At 43.0% G+C, this 19,101-nt stretch overlaps 1 protein-coding gene across 2 annotated transcripts in view; it reads right to left on the reverse strand.

The window, feature by feature from the left end:
• Positions 1 to 19,101, reverse strand: part of celf2 (cugbp, Elav-like family member 2) — a 62,354-nt gene that overhangs the window by 6,674 nt on the left and 36,579 nt on the right. For both annotated transcript variants that reach the window (XM_016662041.1, XM_016662042.1), the window contains exons 5-8: positions 15,640 to 15,888; positions 13,367 to 13,430; positions 6,512 to 6,646; positions 2,751 to 2,879 (exon numbers count right to left, since the gene is read on the reverse strand). In XM_016662041.1, coding sequence (XP_016517527.1) covers positions 2,751 to 2,879; positions 6,512 to 6,646; positions 13,367 to 13,430; positions 15,640 to 15,888 — 577 coding nt within the window. The remainder of the gene's footprint in view (positions 1 to 2,750; positions 2,880 to 6,511; positions 6,647 to 13,366; positions 13,431 to 15,639; positions 15,889 to 19,101) is intronic.

The raw sequence follows: 19,101 nt of genomic DNA on the forward strand, positions 1-19,101 counted from the left end.
AAGAACATTCATGTCATCATTTAAGTGTTATTATGTATCCATAAAAAGACTAAAGTTTACTATTTAATCTTAGTATAAATGTTGTGGACTTAATACAACATAAAATATTGTTCAACAATATTCAACATAAATATTTTTTCATGTAATTTTGTTTTATGTTGGCCAGAAGTACAGAAATCATGTAATTTATTAATCATTAAACATCCATAAGAAGATTAAGGCTTACTTATTTAATTAACAATTTTTCCAAGAAATATCTTTGACTCTGAAATAGCTTTCAATGTTACTCAAAATAAATGTTTTTTTTTTGCATGTAATTTCTTTATTTTTAAACTGTCCAAAAGTACGGAAGAAGGTCCATGTCATCATTTCATAATTATTGTATGCCCATAAAAAGACTAAAGTTCACTCATAGCAATCCTGTATTTCTAAATACTTTTATTTTTCTTTATAAATAAAAAAATGTCCTGAACATTGATTAAAAGTCAAACAGCCAGACTGTCCCCATCTGTTCGGCAGCCATGTTTGCTGATGCTCAGGAAACTGGGGGCTGAAGGGACGATTATCTGCTTTCCCAGCCTGTGACGTCTCACTTGCGGGTTGAAGGGAGTGCGGCGCGAGTTTAAAAGTGAGCGAACGCAGCGGTAACACTCATTAGCTGCTTGTAACGGCTTAATATCACGGCGGAGGGCAACTTGTCTGAGGAGGTCTGACACCGGCCCGGCATCCTGTCGCCTCGCCGTCAGACACAGTGAAATAAATTATCGCCGCAGCGCTCCGGATTATAGGTCACTCATTTATTCAGGAATAATTGCACCGGTGACCTTTGCAATTCAATTAAGGTCTAGATGTGTTTAAATGAGGGCAGTTGGTGGCGGTGGGTGGATGGAAGAGGAAAGGGGCACCGAAAGGAGAGACTGGGTTAGCGGGGACAAAATGGGAAGCAAAATGGAAGCGACCCATTCGGTTAAAAGGACAGGCGTGTGTGTGTGTGTGTGCTGCAGTATGATTTACAGAGCGGATACAGCTACTCCAGCCGAGGAGCGGGAAAGGTCAGAGGAGAATAATGTGGTGGAAGAGGCCGGCAGTACGGGATCTCTGCTGTCATAACAGCTCTGATTAAGATCCAGACGCCGCGTCTGCTCAGAGGTCGAAGGCAGGAGACACGAAGAGCCGCGAAGAGCTCGATACACACCGCCGGACTCCTGCAGGGAAACATCTACCTTCTCCAGATTTAACTGCATCTGATGTCCCGAAAACACCCAAAAAGCAAAACACTACTCTGATGTTTCCTTCATTACAACTTTAGGCTCACATTCTGACTCCTGGTTTGTTAAAGGGGCCATTTTCCTGATTCAACGCCTTAAAATTGGGCCTCTATCTCTTTAAGAGAACTCCTGCTCTTTCTGAAGCTCATCCAACATGGCTCCTCTATTAACCCTTTAACTACGTTTTTACCAGGGTTGCTCTGAGCTGGAGCTCCTATAACGAGCTCAGCAGTTTCACCAGCTGCTTGCTAATTGCTGCTGGCTAGTCTGAAGGAGCTGGGTGGCGGAGGCGGAGCTAGGTCCACCCAGGTGTTTTGCACAGCATGCATGAAAGAATCAAGGCAACACTGCAGGTTTGTAAAACTTTGTCACAAATGTCAAAAAACCCACCACTTTGCGGTGGCAGTGTCTCCATTAAATAAGAAATGAAATTAAAATCATGTGTGGTTAACTTTGCTCACATGATGAGTCATTAGAAAACAGGCAGTCAATGCTGCGCCACGATACTCCAACTATGAATTAGTCTCAAAATTTATGATTTTTTTCTGGCAAATTTTTGACTTTGAGCTCAGAAATTTCCATGTTTTTGTAGAAAATTTCTGATACTAATATCAAAATAGCTGATTTTTTTTTGAGGTAATTTACTCATTTTTAAATCGCACTGAAGAATGAATGGTAAATGGAAAAAATATTTACTTCAACAGTTTGGCATGATGCTTTGAATTACAGTTTATTTTGTGGTTTTTGACGTGAAATCGCTAACAGATCTGACTACTGACATGCAGTGACTACGAGTACCAGAAGCTCGATCTAGACACGCTTATTACGGCCTATCTTAATATTTCAGACATCAAATGTACCATGAAATGCATTAACACGTGAAAAATATCTTTTTTAGATATTCTGCACAAAAAAATTATAAGTATGCAAATTTATCATAAAAAACAATCTTTTTTTACAGCCTGAAAACAGCTAAAATTAGCAGCTCTGATTAGCAAATCTGTTTAAAACCCAGAAATAACAGCAAACACAACAGCAAAACGACACAGCGCCACCTTGTGGCAGACTGTCCCACTCAGCAGCAGCTGGTTCAGCACGCTTACAGCAAGCACAACCCGGGTCACAACCAGGAAGCAGATGGAGCGATGGAGGAATGGGTGGATGGGATAATGGGTGGGATGTCTGTGGCTAAAAGGAGGAAGCTTTGGCTGGAAAAAGGTTTTAATAAACCAGAGACACAGAGAGACAGCAGGAAGAACCAGAGCGGGACACATGCAAGAACTACTTGGTTCGAATATGATGCTAGCTCAAACTCTTGAGCATATTTTGTACATAAATATAACCAGATTTGTCATGTTTATAAGATATTCGTTAAGTAGAGGTATGAGTCAAACCCCGTCTCTCTGCTCAGCGGTGGCGTTGCCGTCGGTGTGGATGGCTGAAGGTTGGGGTGGAGTGGCTGATGGCAGGGTGAATACTCACTGTTGATGCTACCTGCTAGTGCATTAATGTTGTTCAGGCCAACAGTCGCGCCTGCCAGGCCCTGCAGGGTACCCAGAGAGGTCAGAGAGTTCATGGCACCGGCGTTGGAGCTGGCCGTTGTGCCTGCTGCTGGGAGACCAACAGGAAGGAGAGAGAGCGAGAGGAAGAGGAGAACAGGAGACAGAGAGGTGGATGTGTTATATCCAACATTCAGCAGCTCTCAACAAACACAGATAGGTGGTTTTAAGGTGCTACGTGTAGCATTGGAAGGGTTACTGACGTCAGACTCACATTAGGTGATGCACTACTGATGCTACACCATGTGAAAATAATGATTTATCGTATAAATGTGCACTTTTTCATCCCATGTGACGCGTTCATTCAACTGGAAGTTTTGAGATGCTTCAAAGCCATCATGGCGCATCCATGCAAAAATGTGTTCCTATTCATTTCATCTTCAGATGTTGGAAAAAAGCCGCAGAAACAGAATCAATCGTCCACAAATCCTTAAAAAGTCTTAAATGAGTGTATCTAAAATTAAGGTTATAAAGTCTTATATTTCTATGTGGTTTTGTTCTTGCAGGATTTTTCTGAGTCACATGCAGACATCATCATTGCATTCTGTGACTCGGCTGAGGCTAACGGTAACTAGAGGCTAATATAGCTAGCTAGCTAGCTAGCTAGCTGCTTTTTGGCTCAGTCATGGGTAAGTGGAAATTTATCGGCAGTTGATGGAATGACGTTCATCTTCGCCATTGATTCACTTCTGTTGCAAACCCAAATGAAGCCAGGAGCATTCTGTGCAAAACGCCTGGTACTGTAGAGAGCGTCAGAAAACATGCAGCTTTCTTTAAATGTTGTCATGGTACTGGTCTTAAAAGGTCTTAAATTTGAGAGATGAGGCAATAGTTAAAGTGTTTTGCTGGACTATTAGCATCGTCTGAACAAGTCGCTGCGGTTGTTACCTTGTGGATCGGAAGCAGAATCATTCAGGAACCAAGGCTCTAGGTTCTGACATGGTTCTAAAAACAATCTAATAATGCAGATCAGTTAACATGGACAAAATGCTACAAGTAACACCTTTTGTAACATTTTTTTAGAATTAACTGCAACTTTTGAACCTAATTTGAAGAATTAGACAAAGATAAAAGCTCCTTTCTATAAAGCAGACATACAACCATTGTAAAAAGAAAGTACACCCCTTTCCTGTTGTAACGTTTTACGCAGACGATCTCCTGATGTGTTCAGGATTGTTGTTCTGTTCAGAACCCAGACAGATGGACTCACATTTGACTCTGAAATACTTTGTTTTGTAGAGAGGTTCATGGTTCATCCAATAACTGGATGAGCCCAAACCATCATGCCTCCACCACCATGCTTCATAGTTCTTGTTTTTGCCAACATCTCTTTGGCCTCATCTTGTTCTTCATCCAGACGCAGCTTTGCTAACCTGCTGCCATCTTGTTTTTAGATAGAAGAAGCTTTGTCCTTCAATTCTTTGAAACAGCCGTACTGGTTCATCGTCATGGCGATCATTTCTCTGACTTTGGGTTGAATCTGCTGGGCCATCAATGCTTTGGATGACTGGCATTTCAGGAATAATCTTCCTAAGAAATTTGATCTTCACCACTTGAAGGAGGAACTTCCCTCCAACCTAGAAAGGGTAGGCCACCCTGTTCTGTCCCGGTCTTTGAGTAGCTGATCTCCATCTCAGCTGCGAACTGCCCCCAGTGCAAGCTGTTCATCTTGGCCAAAGGAAGTCAGTAGAACCATATCATCCACATAAAGCAGAGACAAAATCCGCTGATCCCCAAACCAGACTTCCTCTGGCTGCGTCTAGAAATCCTGTCCATCCAAGTTGTGAACAGGACCCGAGATAAAGGACAGGTCTGCCGGAGTCCAACATTCAGGAGATCAGGAGTAATGCAAGATCCAATTTATTGGTTGGACTACATTCCTATCCTCAAATATGGTCACGAAATTTGGGTCATGACCAAAAGAACGAGATCCTGGATACAAGAGTCCGAAATGAATGTCCTCCACAGGACGCCGATTGGGTGAGGAGTTTGGAGAAGAGTCGCTGCTTCTCCTTATCGAAAGGAGTCAGATGAGGTGGCATTTTGTCCTGATGCCCCTGATGAATTTCAGGCATGTTCCTGCAGGCAGAAGTCCAGGAGGGACCAAGTCTTTTGGCTGGACTGGAGTTGGATGTGGTGACTGAGAAGGGGTACGTTTGGGTGTCAGAAACCTCTGAACCTGCGACCCAATTCCTGGTTGACGAATGACAATGAGTACAAATAACTTTCCTCTCTGGAGATCGTTGGAGTTTCTATATTGAAGGGCTGCAACTGTTGTTGATGTCTTTCCTTCCTGGCGTGGCGTGAATTAATTGGGATTTACTTAGTTGCGATTAGATTCAAATAATTTTTGACCTTGTAGAAAGCAGGGGTGTACTTTCATTTTCCTGCTATTGAATCTGCAAACTGGCAGGAACACAGGGTCCACAAAGACACTTTTCATCGTTTCGTTCCTTAATAATTTACATGATGTTTCCTCACACATATCTGGATTCAAATAAGTTGGAAAATCCGAAAAGAAAAAGAATCACCAAGACAAATGAAGTCAACACAGGAGAAAGACATGAGGAGACACTGATATGTCAACGGTGGAGGGTGAGATGGAGGGAAACGTGGTGCACAAAGCTCGCGACCTCCTTCCTTTCCAGACAAAACAAAACAGAGATTGAATCTATTCATTTACCCTTCATCTCATCAAAGCGTTGCCAACAAAGCAGGATTGCCGCTGAATGTATTAGGAGATGGTGTGGCAGAGGGAGCATTATGTCAGCACACGTTGCAAAACAAAGACGCTGGCCTGTCTCCATGCAGAACGGTCTATATTTATCAAACTAGAGTGACGTTTCAGTTTCATTGACACATGCAGTATAGCAGCACTCATTCACAGCAAGTACCTCAACCTGAGTGTGTAATATTCAAGGTTGGAGTGACATTTGGCACCAGAGAGAGAAAGAGGCGAAAAGTATGGAGAGAAGGAGCGAGACGAGGAGGAGGAGAGACGAGACAAGAACGGGCATTTGGAGCAGCGTGAGTGTTGAGGAGGAGGAAGAGTGGCGGCTGAGGGAGGAAGAGGAGGAGGAGGAGGCTGGTTTTTCATATTCATGCTCTGCTGAGAGGGTGCTGCTGGAGCGAGGCCGAGCCGACATGAGAGGGTGGGGTGATGGAGCAGAAACAGGGAGCTTGTCAAAAAGAGGGCAGGAGCAGAAGATGAGGGCAACAAGGAGAGACGGAGGAGGAAGAAAATCTGAAGATGGTGGTGTTTAACCCGAGACAACCTGGTGCGTTCAAACCCACATCTACGAGGCGGACGTTATCAACACGCACCCCGTCTGTCGGGGAACAACAGCCTGAGACACCTGGAAACACAACATGGAGGTGGAAACACCTGAACCTGACAGACATTTAGGCAAACGCTCATGCACACACATCTGCAACGCCTGTATGATGGGGTGACGACACGCCACAGGATGCTGGAAGACAGGACGCAAGGAGGCCAATGACATCAACACGGCGCCCGTGTCAGGGTGAAGTGGACACACACCACGGATGAAGACCGGAGCGATGGCGATGGGTGGAGCTGATGGTTTGGCCGGCGTGCCAGGGTCGTGAAGTGACAAATGGTAACAGCGGAAAGCGGAGGCCGGCGTTGGGCGGCCCGCCCGAGCCGAGCGGCTGCGGCGTTACCTGGGCTGGCCAACGCTCCCAGGGAGGCGGCGCTGGAGGACAGGGGGTTTGCGGTGGAGGGGCTGGCTGAGTTTTGGGCCGCCGCCGCCGCTGCTGCTAAAGTGGCCAGGTTCTGCAACTGCAGAGCACTCATACCTGGAGAGAGGAGCCAGAGAGGGTGGTGTCAAAGCTGGGGGACCGCTGGGCCGGACCGGGACAGAGGTGACCACCGGAGAGCGCGTATTCCCTCTACAAATACACCTGGAAACAAGCTGCTTTCTGCTTCCTCTTCAAACAAACTACAAAATCTTTGCTTCAGAGTGTGAAGGTAAACACTGCAGCAGCTGAATTCACTAATAAGTCCCAAATGGGCCTGAATCAGTAAAAGCAGCTGCTGTAGTGTTTAGTCCTGGTGTGTTTCTCCCAGGCAGAGCTGCTCTGGAGGCAGAAATAATCAGAGTGATTTAGTTCAACTTATGTTTATCTCTTTCAACAGCACTCGATTAAAACCCTGCGGAGGGGCCTCAGAAACTCAGAGAGGAAACTAACCTTTTCTAAAACAGTTCTGCAGCTCTGTAGTCTATTATATCACTTTAAAAATTCAACTCCTGGAGGTCATTTTGCTCCAATATTTGCAGCTAAAACCAATTAAAATACACGGCACACGGAAACACATCAAGCTCCAGGCAGATTAATCAGATTTTTGAGATAATTTTAACATTTACTCTTCATAGTTGCAGTCGTCTGAGTAACGTTCACAACCATCAACATTTCTGGCCAGCACTTGATTATTTACACCAACTTTTAATAAAAACTATTTACATCTAGATTGCTTGAAATTCATGAGGGCTCAATTCCCTAAATATCTAAAAGTTATTTACTGGTTCTTTCGTTGGGGATGCAATTTTCAATTCCACCACTAGATGGTGCTACAAACATTTCAGCTTCCTTAGTTTTTTTTTTATTTTTATCCAAGTAATCTGTTTTACAATGTTTTCGAGATGATGAACATAATTTAAGGTGAGCTAGTAAAGAGGACTGTAAGGTTTTAGTTTAATGTTTATGTTGTTCTACGGTAGCCCAGATGGTGCTGGTGCTTTTTGTTGCAATCTACAAATCAGCCACTAGGTGGTACTGAAGCTTCTTTAAAGTCTAAAGAAATAATAGATCTGATTTATAATTATAAATGACAGTCAGTAAGGCATTAAAAAGTCTAATACTTAAAAATATGTTATTGCAAAATAACTTCTTCTTGGCCAGTTTTAGTTTTGGATCTTGTTTTAAGGAGGTTAAGCGAAAATCAGGAAACGTTCCTAAAGCATACTCTGTACAGGTGTGGATGTAGATAATGGAGCTGGCACATCTTTGCCCCAAAGTCATTTAAGCAACATCATTTTGTAAATAATGTTATTTTTTATTTATTTAATTGTTTTTAACTGTTTATCAGTTTTACATAATTTCAGTAACCAATCTTAACTTTGTTTAGTGATGTAATAAATATCAATATTTAGTTCTCCCTAATTATAATCATCTCTGAAAAATCTCTATTAAAACGGTGATTTATGTTGGTGCTCTTATTTTGAAATGTTTTTGAAGCCGCCAACGTCGCAGAATTTGCCGGTTGTTATTTTATCTCAGTGCTTAATAAGTTGTAACAATGAGTCAGATAAATCAGCTAGACAAATATATAAAAAGAAAACATTGACACATGTCCAATCAGGTGAGGCTGCTGAGAAACGCCTGCGATGACATGAATCGTCCAAACGACTACTTCTGATTTTGGACCAATCAGACTCTTGGTTGTCCAGTAGTTTTGTGCTTCATTTTGTTGGTCCAATCAGGTGTGGCTCTGCCCAGTAGACGCCCCCTTCGTCTACCTGCCTCTGGCTTGAACGTTGGGATTTTATCTCATCAGCATTACAAAGCCGAACATCCAAGAAACTGTCCAGTGGATCTACAGCTGTTCCCTTTACTGTCCGATGTTTCTGGAACTACCTGGAAACACATTGTGGATGTGCCAGCTCCGTTACTGAGACCAAATGTTCTCCAAATTCGACCACAACAAAGTTGCTTCAACCTTTTATCGTAGTGTAAATGAAAGCAGGAACAGCTCTACTCTCTCTCAGCATAATTAACGACTCCATGCCAACAGCTGATTGATGCCGAAGGGGCGATAAAACGTCAGCATCCCGCTCTCGGTGAACATCTTCATCTCTGACAAGCAGAACTTTCCACAGACAGGATGTCTCCAACACATGAGCTTGTTAAAGTTAAGGGTGGCACATATGAGGTGTATGTGTTGTATATACAGCCTGGGTGTATATACACTCCTATGGGAGTACGCACATGTAGAGAGACACACAAACGAGACGCAACGAGGAAAATACATCTTGTTAGACAGAGATATCCTTCACCCAGACAACCAAACTGAACGATGACAACAGATGGCTGGATTCATCACTTGGATTCACACTTCTGATTGGTAAATTAAAAGGATTAAAAAGAGACAGAAAGGAAGAGAGGAAGAGGCTGGCAGCTTTTAGAGTCCTCGTCTTGTTTTCAGACTCCAAGTCGCTGCAGCCGAGTGCGAGAGCTCCGAGTTTCAGGGCGGCTAATGCGACGTGTTTGCACAAACGATGTGTGCGACTCCTCCACTCGTCTCTGCTGCTCGGGAACACCGCCGCAGCCAAAACCAATTGTGTTTTCAGGGCGATTTTCTCCAATTTTCTGTCATACACCCAAAGCTGAAATGGATTTCTATTTTCAGGCGAGGCAGGAATAAAAACAGCCGTCACTCATTCTATCAAAGTCTAACAAAAACACGCGTTCACAGCCGTGCTAATTCTGGCCGTGTCTTACATGTATGAGCCAGACAATGGAGCAAATGAGCAAGAAGATGTGCAACTTTACGGAGCGAATGGTATCGATCAGGCTTTGGAACGGGCGCATGTACCTGATTTGTTTGTAAAATGCAACACGAGTATTAAAGGTTCTTTTCTTTGTATTTATTGCTGCAACCTTTTATTTTCCAATCTGGTTCTTTCTTTCTTCCCCTCTCTTCTGGTCTTTGCTCTAATTTATCCATCCTCAACCTTCCTCTTTCATTGACCTTCTGGGCCGTTTTCCTCTCTTTGACCTTTCCGTTTAGCTAATGGCCTTTTCCTTTCTTCATGGTTTTTATTGGTCTCCACTTTTAATTACGAGTTTATTTCACTCACTTTCTTAAATGATTGTCACAAAGTCCGTCCAGTGTTTCTGCTTTTAGCTCCGACAGCCCAAATCTAATATCTTGATTTATCTTGGTGTCCTTTCCCTCTAGTCATCGTCCTTGGAAATCTTTTTGATTCAAAGTCTGGTTTTTGTCCTTGTTAAGCACAAAAATGTGTTGAAAATATGAGATTTTATTGTATTTCTACCAAAAAAAGTCAAAGACTGAAGTTATAATCCCAGGCTCGGTTCGTCCATCTGACCCCTTCCACACCAAAAGTCAGGATATGTTCAGTTGGATTAGTTTGATCTAAGAAAATATCAGTTTTCAGTCAAACTCCCTTTTAATCCACATTACTTTTTTAAATACAGAACATATTTTCCGGTTCTGGTTCTGCTGGAGGTTTCTTCTCGTTTAAGGGAAGTTTTTCCTCTCCACTGTCGCCACATCTTGCTCTGGATGAGGGATTCCTGCTGAGCCACAGATTGTCTTGTTATTGAATAATAAACTAGATCAACAGGAATGGACTGAATTAAGATCTGAAAGTTGTTTTGATTGCAGGGAGTTCAGTCTGTTACCAATCAGATACCAGCAAATACCAGTAAATCCTCCCATTTAGTGGCCTTTCTCAGCACAGTTTTGTTTATTTTTAAATATTTTTTTTATTCACCAGTGACAGTGCAGATGGATTAATTAAGGGGGCGTTTACACGACAATGATCCAACAAAAACTGAATTTTCGTTCCGTTTTTGTTGGATCATTTACATGAAAACGTTCTAATTACGATCTGTGTTTACACAGTAACGGCACACATCGAAAACGTGTAATGCTCTCGCCACGCCACTAGTAGGCGCTAGGTTCTTTGAAACTAAGTGCGCATGTGTTAAAAAAAAGTTCTACTTGAAGGCACGAGTCGCGTTTCCCCATCAGGTACCGGGAGAAAACACACTATGTGGGATAACTTTGCTGAAACACCTTGTTTGAGCTTTCACGGTGTCAGTAGCGTAGCGGGCCCCGGACTGGAAGCTGTTTATTGTTTCTACCTGGGAATGGCCAACAGTCTGTTATTCCTATATAAATTTGATAAAATAGGAGCTCCCGCCCTTCCCATATCCGTGTCCTCTGTCACCTTTTCCAGCAGTTAAAACAGTTTAATCCGTTGCTAACATGCTGTAACCTGTTTTTCCGAGCCGCCTTTAAACGCCACATTAACGCTGAGACGCTCGCGCTGGGTTTACACCTGTGCAGCAGGGAAGGAGACCTGCTGCTGCTGCGCAGGTGTGTGTTAGAATCACGGCAGCAAACCAGCAAAATGTAAATAACTGCACAGTTTTTTCCCCAAACTAACCGACTGAGTTGAGTAAAGCTGCTGGATGAAGGTAATGTTAGCTAAAAGATGACTAGCTAATATCAATACAGAACCTTAAGCTTGTTAACAGGTAGCCTGTAGGCTACTGATGTTGTCTATGTTCATCTACGTAGGAAGCAGCTATGTTTTGCGTCATACCATGCATGAGCTGGGGATTCTCTGGAAGAAAAGATCCGTTTTCTCTGTTTACACGACAAACGGACATCGGTACGTTTCAGAAACGTCGCACTCTGGAACCGTTTTCAATCTGTGCCGTTATCAGAGAAAACATTCGGTGGTTTCGTGTAAATGCGCACTACAAACGCAACAAAACTCTTCCGTTTTCACCCGAAATCGTTTTCGTGTAAACGGGGCCTCAGGTTTATAATTGAACTGGAGGCACCAACTTGCATTTTTGTAACTTTTAACATTTTTTAACACAAAAGCTTAGCAGGTTTTCTGGAAGTGCTTGTTGTTGTTCAAACTGAGATTTCTAAGGTGAAGCCATTTTATTTAAATTCCACTTTTAATTGTGCAGTATGTTGTTGACTACTGCACCGTTTATTTTCGTCCTCTCTTTATCTTTATTTTCCCTCCCAGACTGTTTTCTCCTTTTCTCCGGTTTGATTCATGACAGCAGCGACTACAAAGCAGCTCTTCTTCTCTTTCTATCTTTCTCTCCCTTCATGCAACCTTTTCTCACCCTGTTTCTCCACAGCGCCTCTTACTTGCATTTGTCAAAGGCTATCTCCTTCGCTGAACATACATTTTCCAGACAGTCATGAGGAGAAGAGAATAAAATCTCCCGGTTGGGGAGGAATGGAGAGGCGACTCGGAGACAAACGGATCGGAGTCGGAGGATCTGGGCTGTGCAGATGGTGCGTGAGCGGCTCCATTGTGTGTGAGCACATATGTGTGGAAGGATGCGAGCGCTCGTCGCCGCTCCAGCCCGCCGTTGGCTGCGTCTAATTGAAAGCTCATTGGTGTAATTGAAGCCTCTCAGCTCTTCAGCTCCTCGTGTTAAAGACTGGGACCAGATGTCATTCAGCTGTCTCACATCTCCTGCCAATCACTAATGCTCTTCCTCACCAGCGCAGATGGAGCACCGACGCTTTTCTCTCCACGCTCGTTCCAAATCCTCACAGAGCCGATTTGTCAGCGAGATTTTAAGGAATACGAGACGGAGAGACGGGGAAACTGGGAGGCGGAGCGGCTTTGTGAGAGCAAGGCAGAAAACTGGAGGTTCAAATCAAACTTCGGATTCAAAACGACCAAGAGAAGGTCAGACCTCACCGGGACGACGGAGAAATTCAGCCTAACGTCACAGAACGTCCACTTTCCAGAGACAGAAGCTCATTTAATACAAACACGCTTACAGAGGCAGGTTTTTATATACGGCAGGAGAAAAAAACTGTAAGAAAGGAAGGAATAGAAAATACAATAATAAGAAGAAAAGGAAAGAGTTAAGTTTGGGGAAAAGATGGGAATCTATGAAGAACAAGAAATGAAAAGGAAGAGAGAAAGGACTGAGGAGAGAGAGAGAAGAAGGAAGGAAGGAAACGGAGTAAAGTCTGGACACATAAATGTTTCTCCATAATTTTCTTGAAAAATCAAATCCATATTCTCCCACTTATCCCGACTGCGAAGGAATCCTGGAAAGACGGCAGAAAATCTACATAAAGAGGCTTTGAAGCTAAAGAGCAAAGAGGAGATGAAGAGCGCGAGTCTCCACCATCGTCTCAAAGTCTTAAGCAACTTAAAGCTTAAAAAACTTGATTTCTCAATCGTTCTGATCTGATCTTTCTGGAAAGCTTGAGGATTATCACAATGTGCACTTTTCCATCCTCAGCTTTTACCACTTTCTCTCTGCAAAACACTTTGTTGCTTTGAATTGCCAATCATTTCCTCCTAAACAGCAGCGAACGCCTTCATCTCTGCTTTGAACCTGCAGAAAGTGGCTCTGGTCCTCCAGTAGATGGCGCCAGCCTGCAGCGCTGCACTCACACCACCTTTAACCATTCTTCTGCGCTCCCTTTCTCCGTTTCTTTCCTCCTTTCTTGTGATTCATCTATCCCTGACAAAGCCTCGCCGCTGCCGCTACACGCCCTGGGCACAACTCTTTGCCTGGCCTCATTAAAAGATCAAGACAAATCTTAGCAACGGTTAATAAATCTTCAGGGCAACGAGCTCTCTTTACTCCGCCACGCGAGTTCATCCATTATGCTCTTTGGTCCTCTTTTAGAAGTCTGTGGAAATAAATATATTACAACAAAGAGAGCAGAGCTGTGGTAGATTGTGAGCGTGTTGACGGACGACTCACCGGCCATCTGCTGGATCCCGCTGAAGGCTCCCAGGTTGCCGGAGGAGGCGGCCTGCTGCAGCAGCTGAAGGGGAGACAGACGCAGAGTGAGCCGGGTGGACGCAGCAACGAAACGCCGGGAAGCGGCTACGCTTCCCAGCTCAGCGCTCGATGAGCAAACGAGCTGCTAATATAGTCTGATCTCTCCTCAAAGCGAGCGCCGTTTGCATTCCTGCAGTTCTCCAGACAACTTGTGCTTGAAAGCGTTAATCTGGCTGACTAATTAGATTCCAAAACAAATCAGGAATACTGACGGCGTCAGAAACTCAGCCTTCGAAGACTCAAATTAACAGCAAATTAACATCTTGTTTCTATTGTGGGAATTTCTTTTCAACAACGGCGGAGAGAGAGGATTCAAAGCAGAAAAATCTCTCAAATAAATCAATATCCAGTAAAGGAGCGCCTGTACTCCCCCCAGCTAATCCAGAGACTGGCTGTGGTTAATTTAAAAACTGAAGCAGAATCGAAACAAGCCTCACTAAAATGGGGGGAAAAGTAGAGAAAGATGAAGAGAAGGAGCTGCGGGAGAAGAAGAAATGTCCCAATCAGACGAACCTCCAGGGACTCAAACCGTTTGAGATCCGTTTTCCTGAACTGATTTGAGAAAAATCCTTAAAAAGTCATCGCTCTTTTTTAGATTAACTCTTTCAGAGCCAACAGATAAAAAGCAGCTTTCAAATGAGGATTTCAACAAACCTCTAAATGAGTTTGTAGTGGCCTAGTCAAAGTCTGGCTTGAATCTGACAAAGATCCAACTGTGAAAGTCCTCCACAGTGACATTGTACACAAACTGCTTCTTCCTTTTCCTCAGATGTTCGTTTGATCATCAGACATTTCAGTGAGAAAAAGCAGCAGGAAAAGATAAAAACTTTGTTTTAAATGCTGCAGGTGACGAAACGTCCGACTTCAAGGCTTGGTTTGTTTTTGTCCTTGTAGAGGAAATGTCTTTCTAATGAATCTGCTCCACTAAAGGGATTCAAAACTTTAAAGCCAAGATCAGAAAACATGTTTTCAGCTCACATTTGACTGTTTTTAAGCGTAAAATCCTCCCTAAACATTCCCTCTGCTTCAGAACGACCTGCAACAAGCTGTCAGCGGATAAAAGCTAAACTCACATGAAGATCTGCATCTGCCTCCTCATCCTCTCATTTGAAAGATTTGGTTCGGTTGGATTAGATCAGGTTAAGCATTTGGGGATTTTTCTTTCTGAAATTTAGGTTTTGATATTTTTATGCATAAATCTGTTAAATTCCAATAATGAGTCGGACCGGAACCATCTGAAGTCTCCAGGTCCTTCAAACAGCAACATGGAGCAGATTTTACACTCAGCTCAGTTTTTTAGACATCCATGTTTCAACATGAGGAGGTTTCCAGAGTTTAAATCTAACATTACTGCTTTACTTTTACAACAAATGCTGAGATTTGAGCAGTAGATCTGCTTCAACCTTAAATCACATTATTATTATTATTATTATTATTTACTTAAATTAACTGGGCTGGTAAGGATGAAGATGTGGCATTTTAAGGGGTCAGCTCAAGCTCTTCAATGAAGTCATTTAAAAATCTAAAGGAATCAGGAAAACGATGTTAGACGTCAAAGTTTGCATAGAAACAGGAATATCTAGATATCATCCTGTCCCAAAGATGAAGGAGGTTTGGTGGAAAACGTTTAAATCGACCCAGAAGCAAAAGTTAAAGCTGTTCTGAAGGATCTGCTGACGAGTCGAGGCCTGAAGAGCGGCGCAGAGACGAAGACGCCACCATCCAAGGAAGCTAACAAACCACTTCTGAGCTCCAGGAAACTAAAACAGTTCAAATCATTTCTATTAAATACTAACAAATATATTCTGGTGTTTAGCAACTAAAAATATAGTTTATAAACCTGACTGAGCTAAAGCAGGAAATATTTTAGTCTGATTTAATGCCAAAAGATGTCATGCTGTACAAAGTGTGAAAATATTAAATCATTTTAGTCTAGAATTAAAGCTAAATCAATCAAAGCTAAATGTTTTGGTTGTTGCATCACTTCTACATTCATTTCTGATTATAGATTCATTTTTCCTGCTTCTCCTTTAAACTCGCCTCAGCAGGGCTAACTGGTTAGCTTTAGCTTTAGCTCAGATTCAAAGAGGAAGAGTGATGAAGGTGAGGGTCAGCTGCAGGGAGGAAGAGGAAAGCAGAGGACAAAAGGAGGCAGGGAGTATTTCGGGAGTCTTTCTGGTCGGGGCACTGACTGTGGCTGCGCTGGCCACGGGGCTGCAGGGTGAGACGGAGGAGGAGGAGGTGATGATGGAGGCAGGCGACGCGGCGGCGACTCTTACAGCCAGGTACTGCGGGGTGAGGCCGCCCAGGCCCGTCAGGCTCCCCCAGGTGGTCGCGCTGTTGAGCTGCTGCATCTGCTGTGCCAGCTGCTGCTGCAGACGCCGCTGCTCCTTGTCCTTCTGCGTGTCGGCAAACTTCACCACGATGGGAGACGAGCAGCCCTGAGGAGGAGAGAGGCAAGAACAGGAAGACTGTTACTGCTGCAAAACGATTACAGACAAAAGCATAACAAGAAAGGTGACGTTTTAGGTGAGGACAGGTCTGCGGCCTACACAAAACATGTTCAGTACATTTTTTGCACGTCGTTCTGAGATGATGATATTTTCCATTCAGCTTTTGGGCCTCTGTCACTTTAAATCCAAACAAGCTGCTGCTGGCCATGTCCCCAGGTTAACATTTACACACTAAAATGGCTCCAAACAGATTCACAATTATACAGCCGTACATCTCTGAAAAGCAAAAGTGGAGCCTCCTGCACAGCCAACAGGAACACAGCAAGTGGCTTCTGGTTGGTAAGTCGCCAGCAAAACTCTGGTCTTTTCCAGCAGCCACTATACAGCAGGAAAATAAGCTGACCAAATCAGCTCCAATCTGGTTGCTAGGCAACGGGGCTGGGTTATGCCGGGGTTGCTAGGCAACGGGTAGTGCCTCCTGACTGGTGATGTTACATTCTGGAGGTTTTTGAAACGGCTCATTTTCCATAAAACACAAACTCTGAAAAAACTGTCTGGGAGTTATTTTTGTTTTTGAAAACCCAAACAGAAATGCACAAAATGTGAATTTTCCACAATGTGTCCCCTTTAATAAAGGCTGAGATGAGCAGGAGCGTGTTAGCGACACAGGACACGCACGCAGTCGCTCAGGAAACTCTCCTCTAAAGCCAGCGGGGCTTTCTTCTTCTTTCCCCCCACAAGGGCTCAGTTATCTCTGAGTCCAAAACGGTTTCACCAGACACTGATTTCCCGACTTCTCCAACTATTTCATCATCTTTTATGAAGAGAGACTTGATGTGCGAATGTGTGTGTGTGTGTGTGTGTGAGAGAGAGAGTGATTGGGATAACCATCAGGAGAGGGCGACAGGGCAAGAGGGAGATTCAGAAACGTGGACAATCAGGAGTAATTGTCTGGATTTCTGCTGCTGCCGGGTTGCAGAGACAAAGCCAGGCTCACAAAGGGACCGACGCGTCGGACATGAGACGGAAACGCGCCGCGTTCTCTGATGAAAGTTACAGTAAAGCTCAAAGTGATAATCTGTTGCAACACACCATTCCTCGCGCAGTGCAATCAAAGCCTAACTAGGGGCAAATCCGTCGGAAAACAAAGGCAATCTGCCACAGGAGGATGGAAACCTTTTGATTGAAACATTTAGTTTGAGGCGGGGATCCGCGCTCGGCGAAGGAGGGAAGGGATTCGGCTACTTTGCAGATAGCAGCGCAGAACGCCGAGTGTCTGGGACCGAAGGAGGGCAGCCGCAAATACTCACAACAACCAGAGCTGTCAGCCTGAGATTTCATTAAAGCTTCCAGAAATGTATTTATTCCGTCAAAATGTTCTCGACCTTCCAGTTTTGCAACTGTTTCTAAAAAGTTATTTGGACTTTTCCCTCAATTCTCATCTCCCGTCAGAGCGCTGTCTGGGATTTCTCCCATTGAGCTAGATTTCTCCAGGTGGATTTCAGTCAAGCCAATCAGCAAACAGATTTTCTGCGCCGTTTTCCTGACACGCTCTGCCTGTAGTTTGTAACTGGCAGCAGAGGAAATAAACAAAGCCGTGTTGGTCACACTTCAAAGGCAAGAAGACATTTTAATGCTGGCAAAAAGTTTGGTTCAGCTCAGCTCATGACTCATGGAGATCCCATGGGATTTACAAATAAAAAATAAAAAATGACAAAATGGAATCAAGAGAATATAGTTACAATATTTGAAGAATAAAGTCATATTAGTAAAATATTCTTACAGACATATCTCACAATTTCTCCAACATTTTTTTGCTGTAAAAAAAAAAAGTTGGTTCCTAGAACTAAATCTAAGTATATTTAATATATACTTTAAATAATCTAAAAGTGTAGATTAAATAAAAACTGAATGATAGAGTAGTGAATAAATTATTTACAACACAAAGGTTGAACTATAAACTGGTGATAAACTTAAAAACGTCCTCTGAATGAGCCGTTCTCACTTCATTTTGTCATTAGCTCATTAAAATTTAAATATTTAAACAGAAAGGTTCTCCAATCTAAATTTAAAGCGACTTCCTGGAAGTTGCTGCTGTTTTGTCCTAATTAATGAGGTGGAAGCTGAAGATTGCTCGTCTTCCCAGACGAAGAGTCGCTCATGAAACTCACCAGGAAGAAGAAGAAGAAGAAAAAAGCAGCGTAATTACAAAGCAGCACTGGCTATCATCACCTTCCAACATGACATCAAAACTGCAGGCTGCCGTCGCTCACAGCCAAAAAAATGGCACCTTTCTTCCCGTGGCGACATTGGAACCGATAATTAACATGGCAGGATGCTGGAGAGAAACCTGGCAACATTTAGCTGCTGCAATCGGATTCCGTTTTATTTAAAGTTACGGTTTGATTTCTAACGCAAAGAAAGAATCAAGGCTCCTGTAAGGACTGTATTATTTGATTTAAATGTAGGAAAGTTCACTATTTGTGTGAAAAATAATCCTAATTTTACTGTTTTCACACAAACTGCTAATTAAAAAAAATCTGATTTCTCAGTTTTAATCTTCAATGATCCAGAAGGATTATTTTTGTAATTTTGACTATTCCTGAAATATTATCACTTTATTCTCATATTATTAAGATTTTATTATCGAAATACGATTCATCCTTGCAGCTTGACTTTATTCTTGAATGCTGTCACTAGTGTAGCATGCAGGCTATGTAGTGATAGCCTACATGCTGTAGCTTTAGCTTTCTAGCTAATTTTAGCTCATAAACCGCTGTGACCTCACAGTTTAGCTTTATTAACCCTCCTTAGCTGCAATGACTGAACGTTTTCAACCCCCTTCAACAGTTTTGCAAACTTCTCTGAAGTTGATTTCAAATTATCCTGCAATTTTCACTAAAAACATTCAGCTTACAGCATTTATGCTGCATTTGGACAGGAATAGCTTTGTTCTATTTATTTTTTGTTCTTATTGATCTCTTTTCTTAGATGAGCCAGAAGGACTGTAAATTGCCCATTTAAGTTCAAAGAAGCATGAATTATTGTTACGTTTAACCTGGAAACGGCTGCAGGTTGTTCCATATTTTAGCTGTTTGAAAAACTGGACCAGCTGCTGGTTTGCTGCCTGGTAATGGAGGCGGCCATGAAAATATTAGGATTAAACTTTCATGAGCAGGAGAACATCAAGTAAAGCTTTGA

The sequence above is a fragment of the Poecilia formosa genome, unplaced genomic scaffold (genome assembly GCF_000485575.1).
Source record: "Poecilia formosa unplaced genomic scaffold, Poecilia_formosa-5.1.2 Scaffold355, whole genome shotgun sequence".
NCBI classification, from domain to species: Eukaryota; Metazoa; Chordata; class Actinopteri; order Cyprinodontiformes; family Poeciliidae; genus Poecilia; species Poecilia formosa.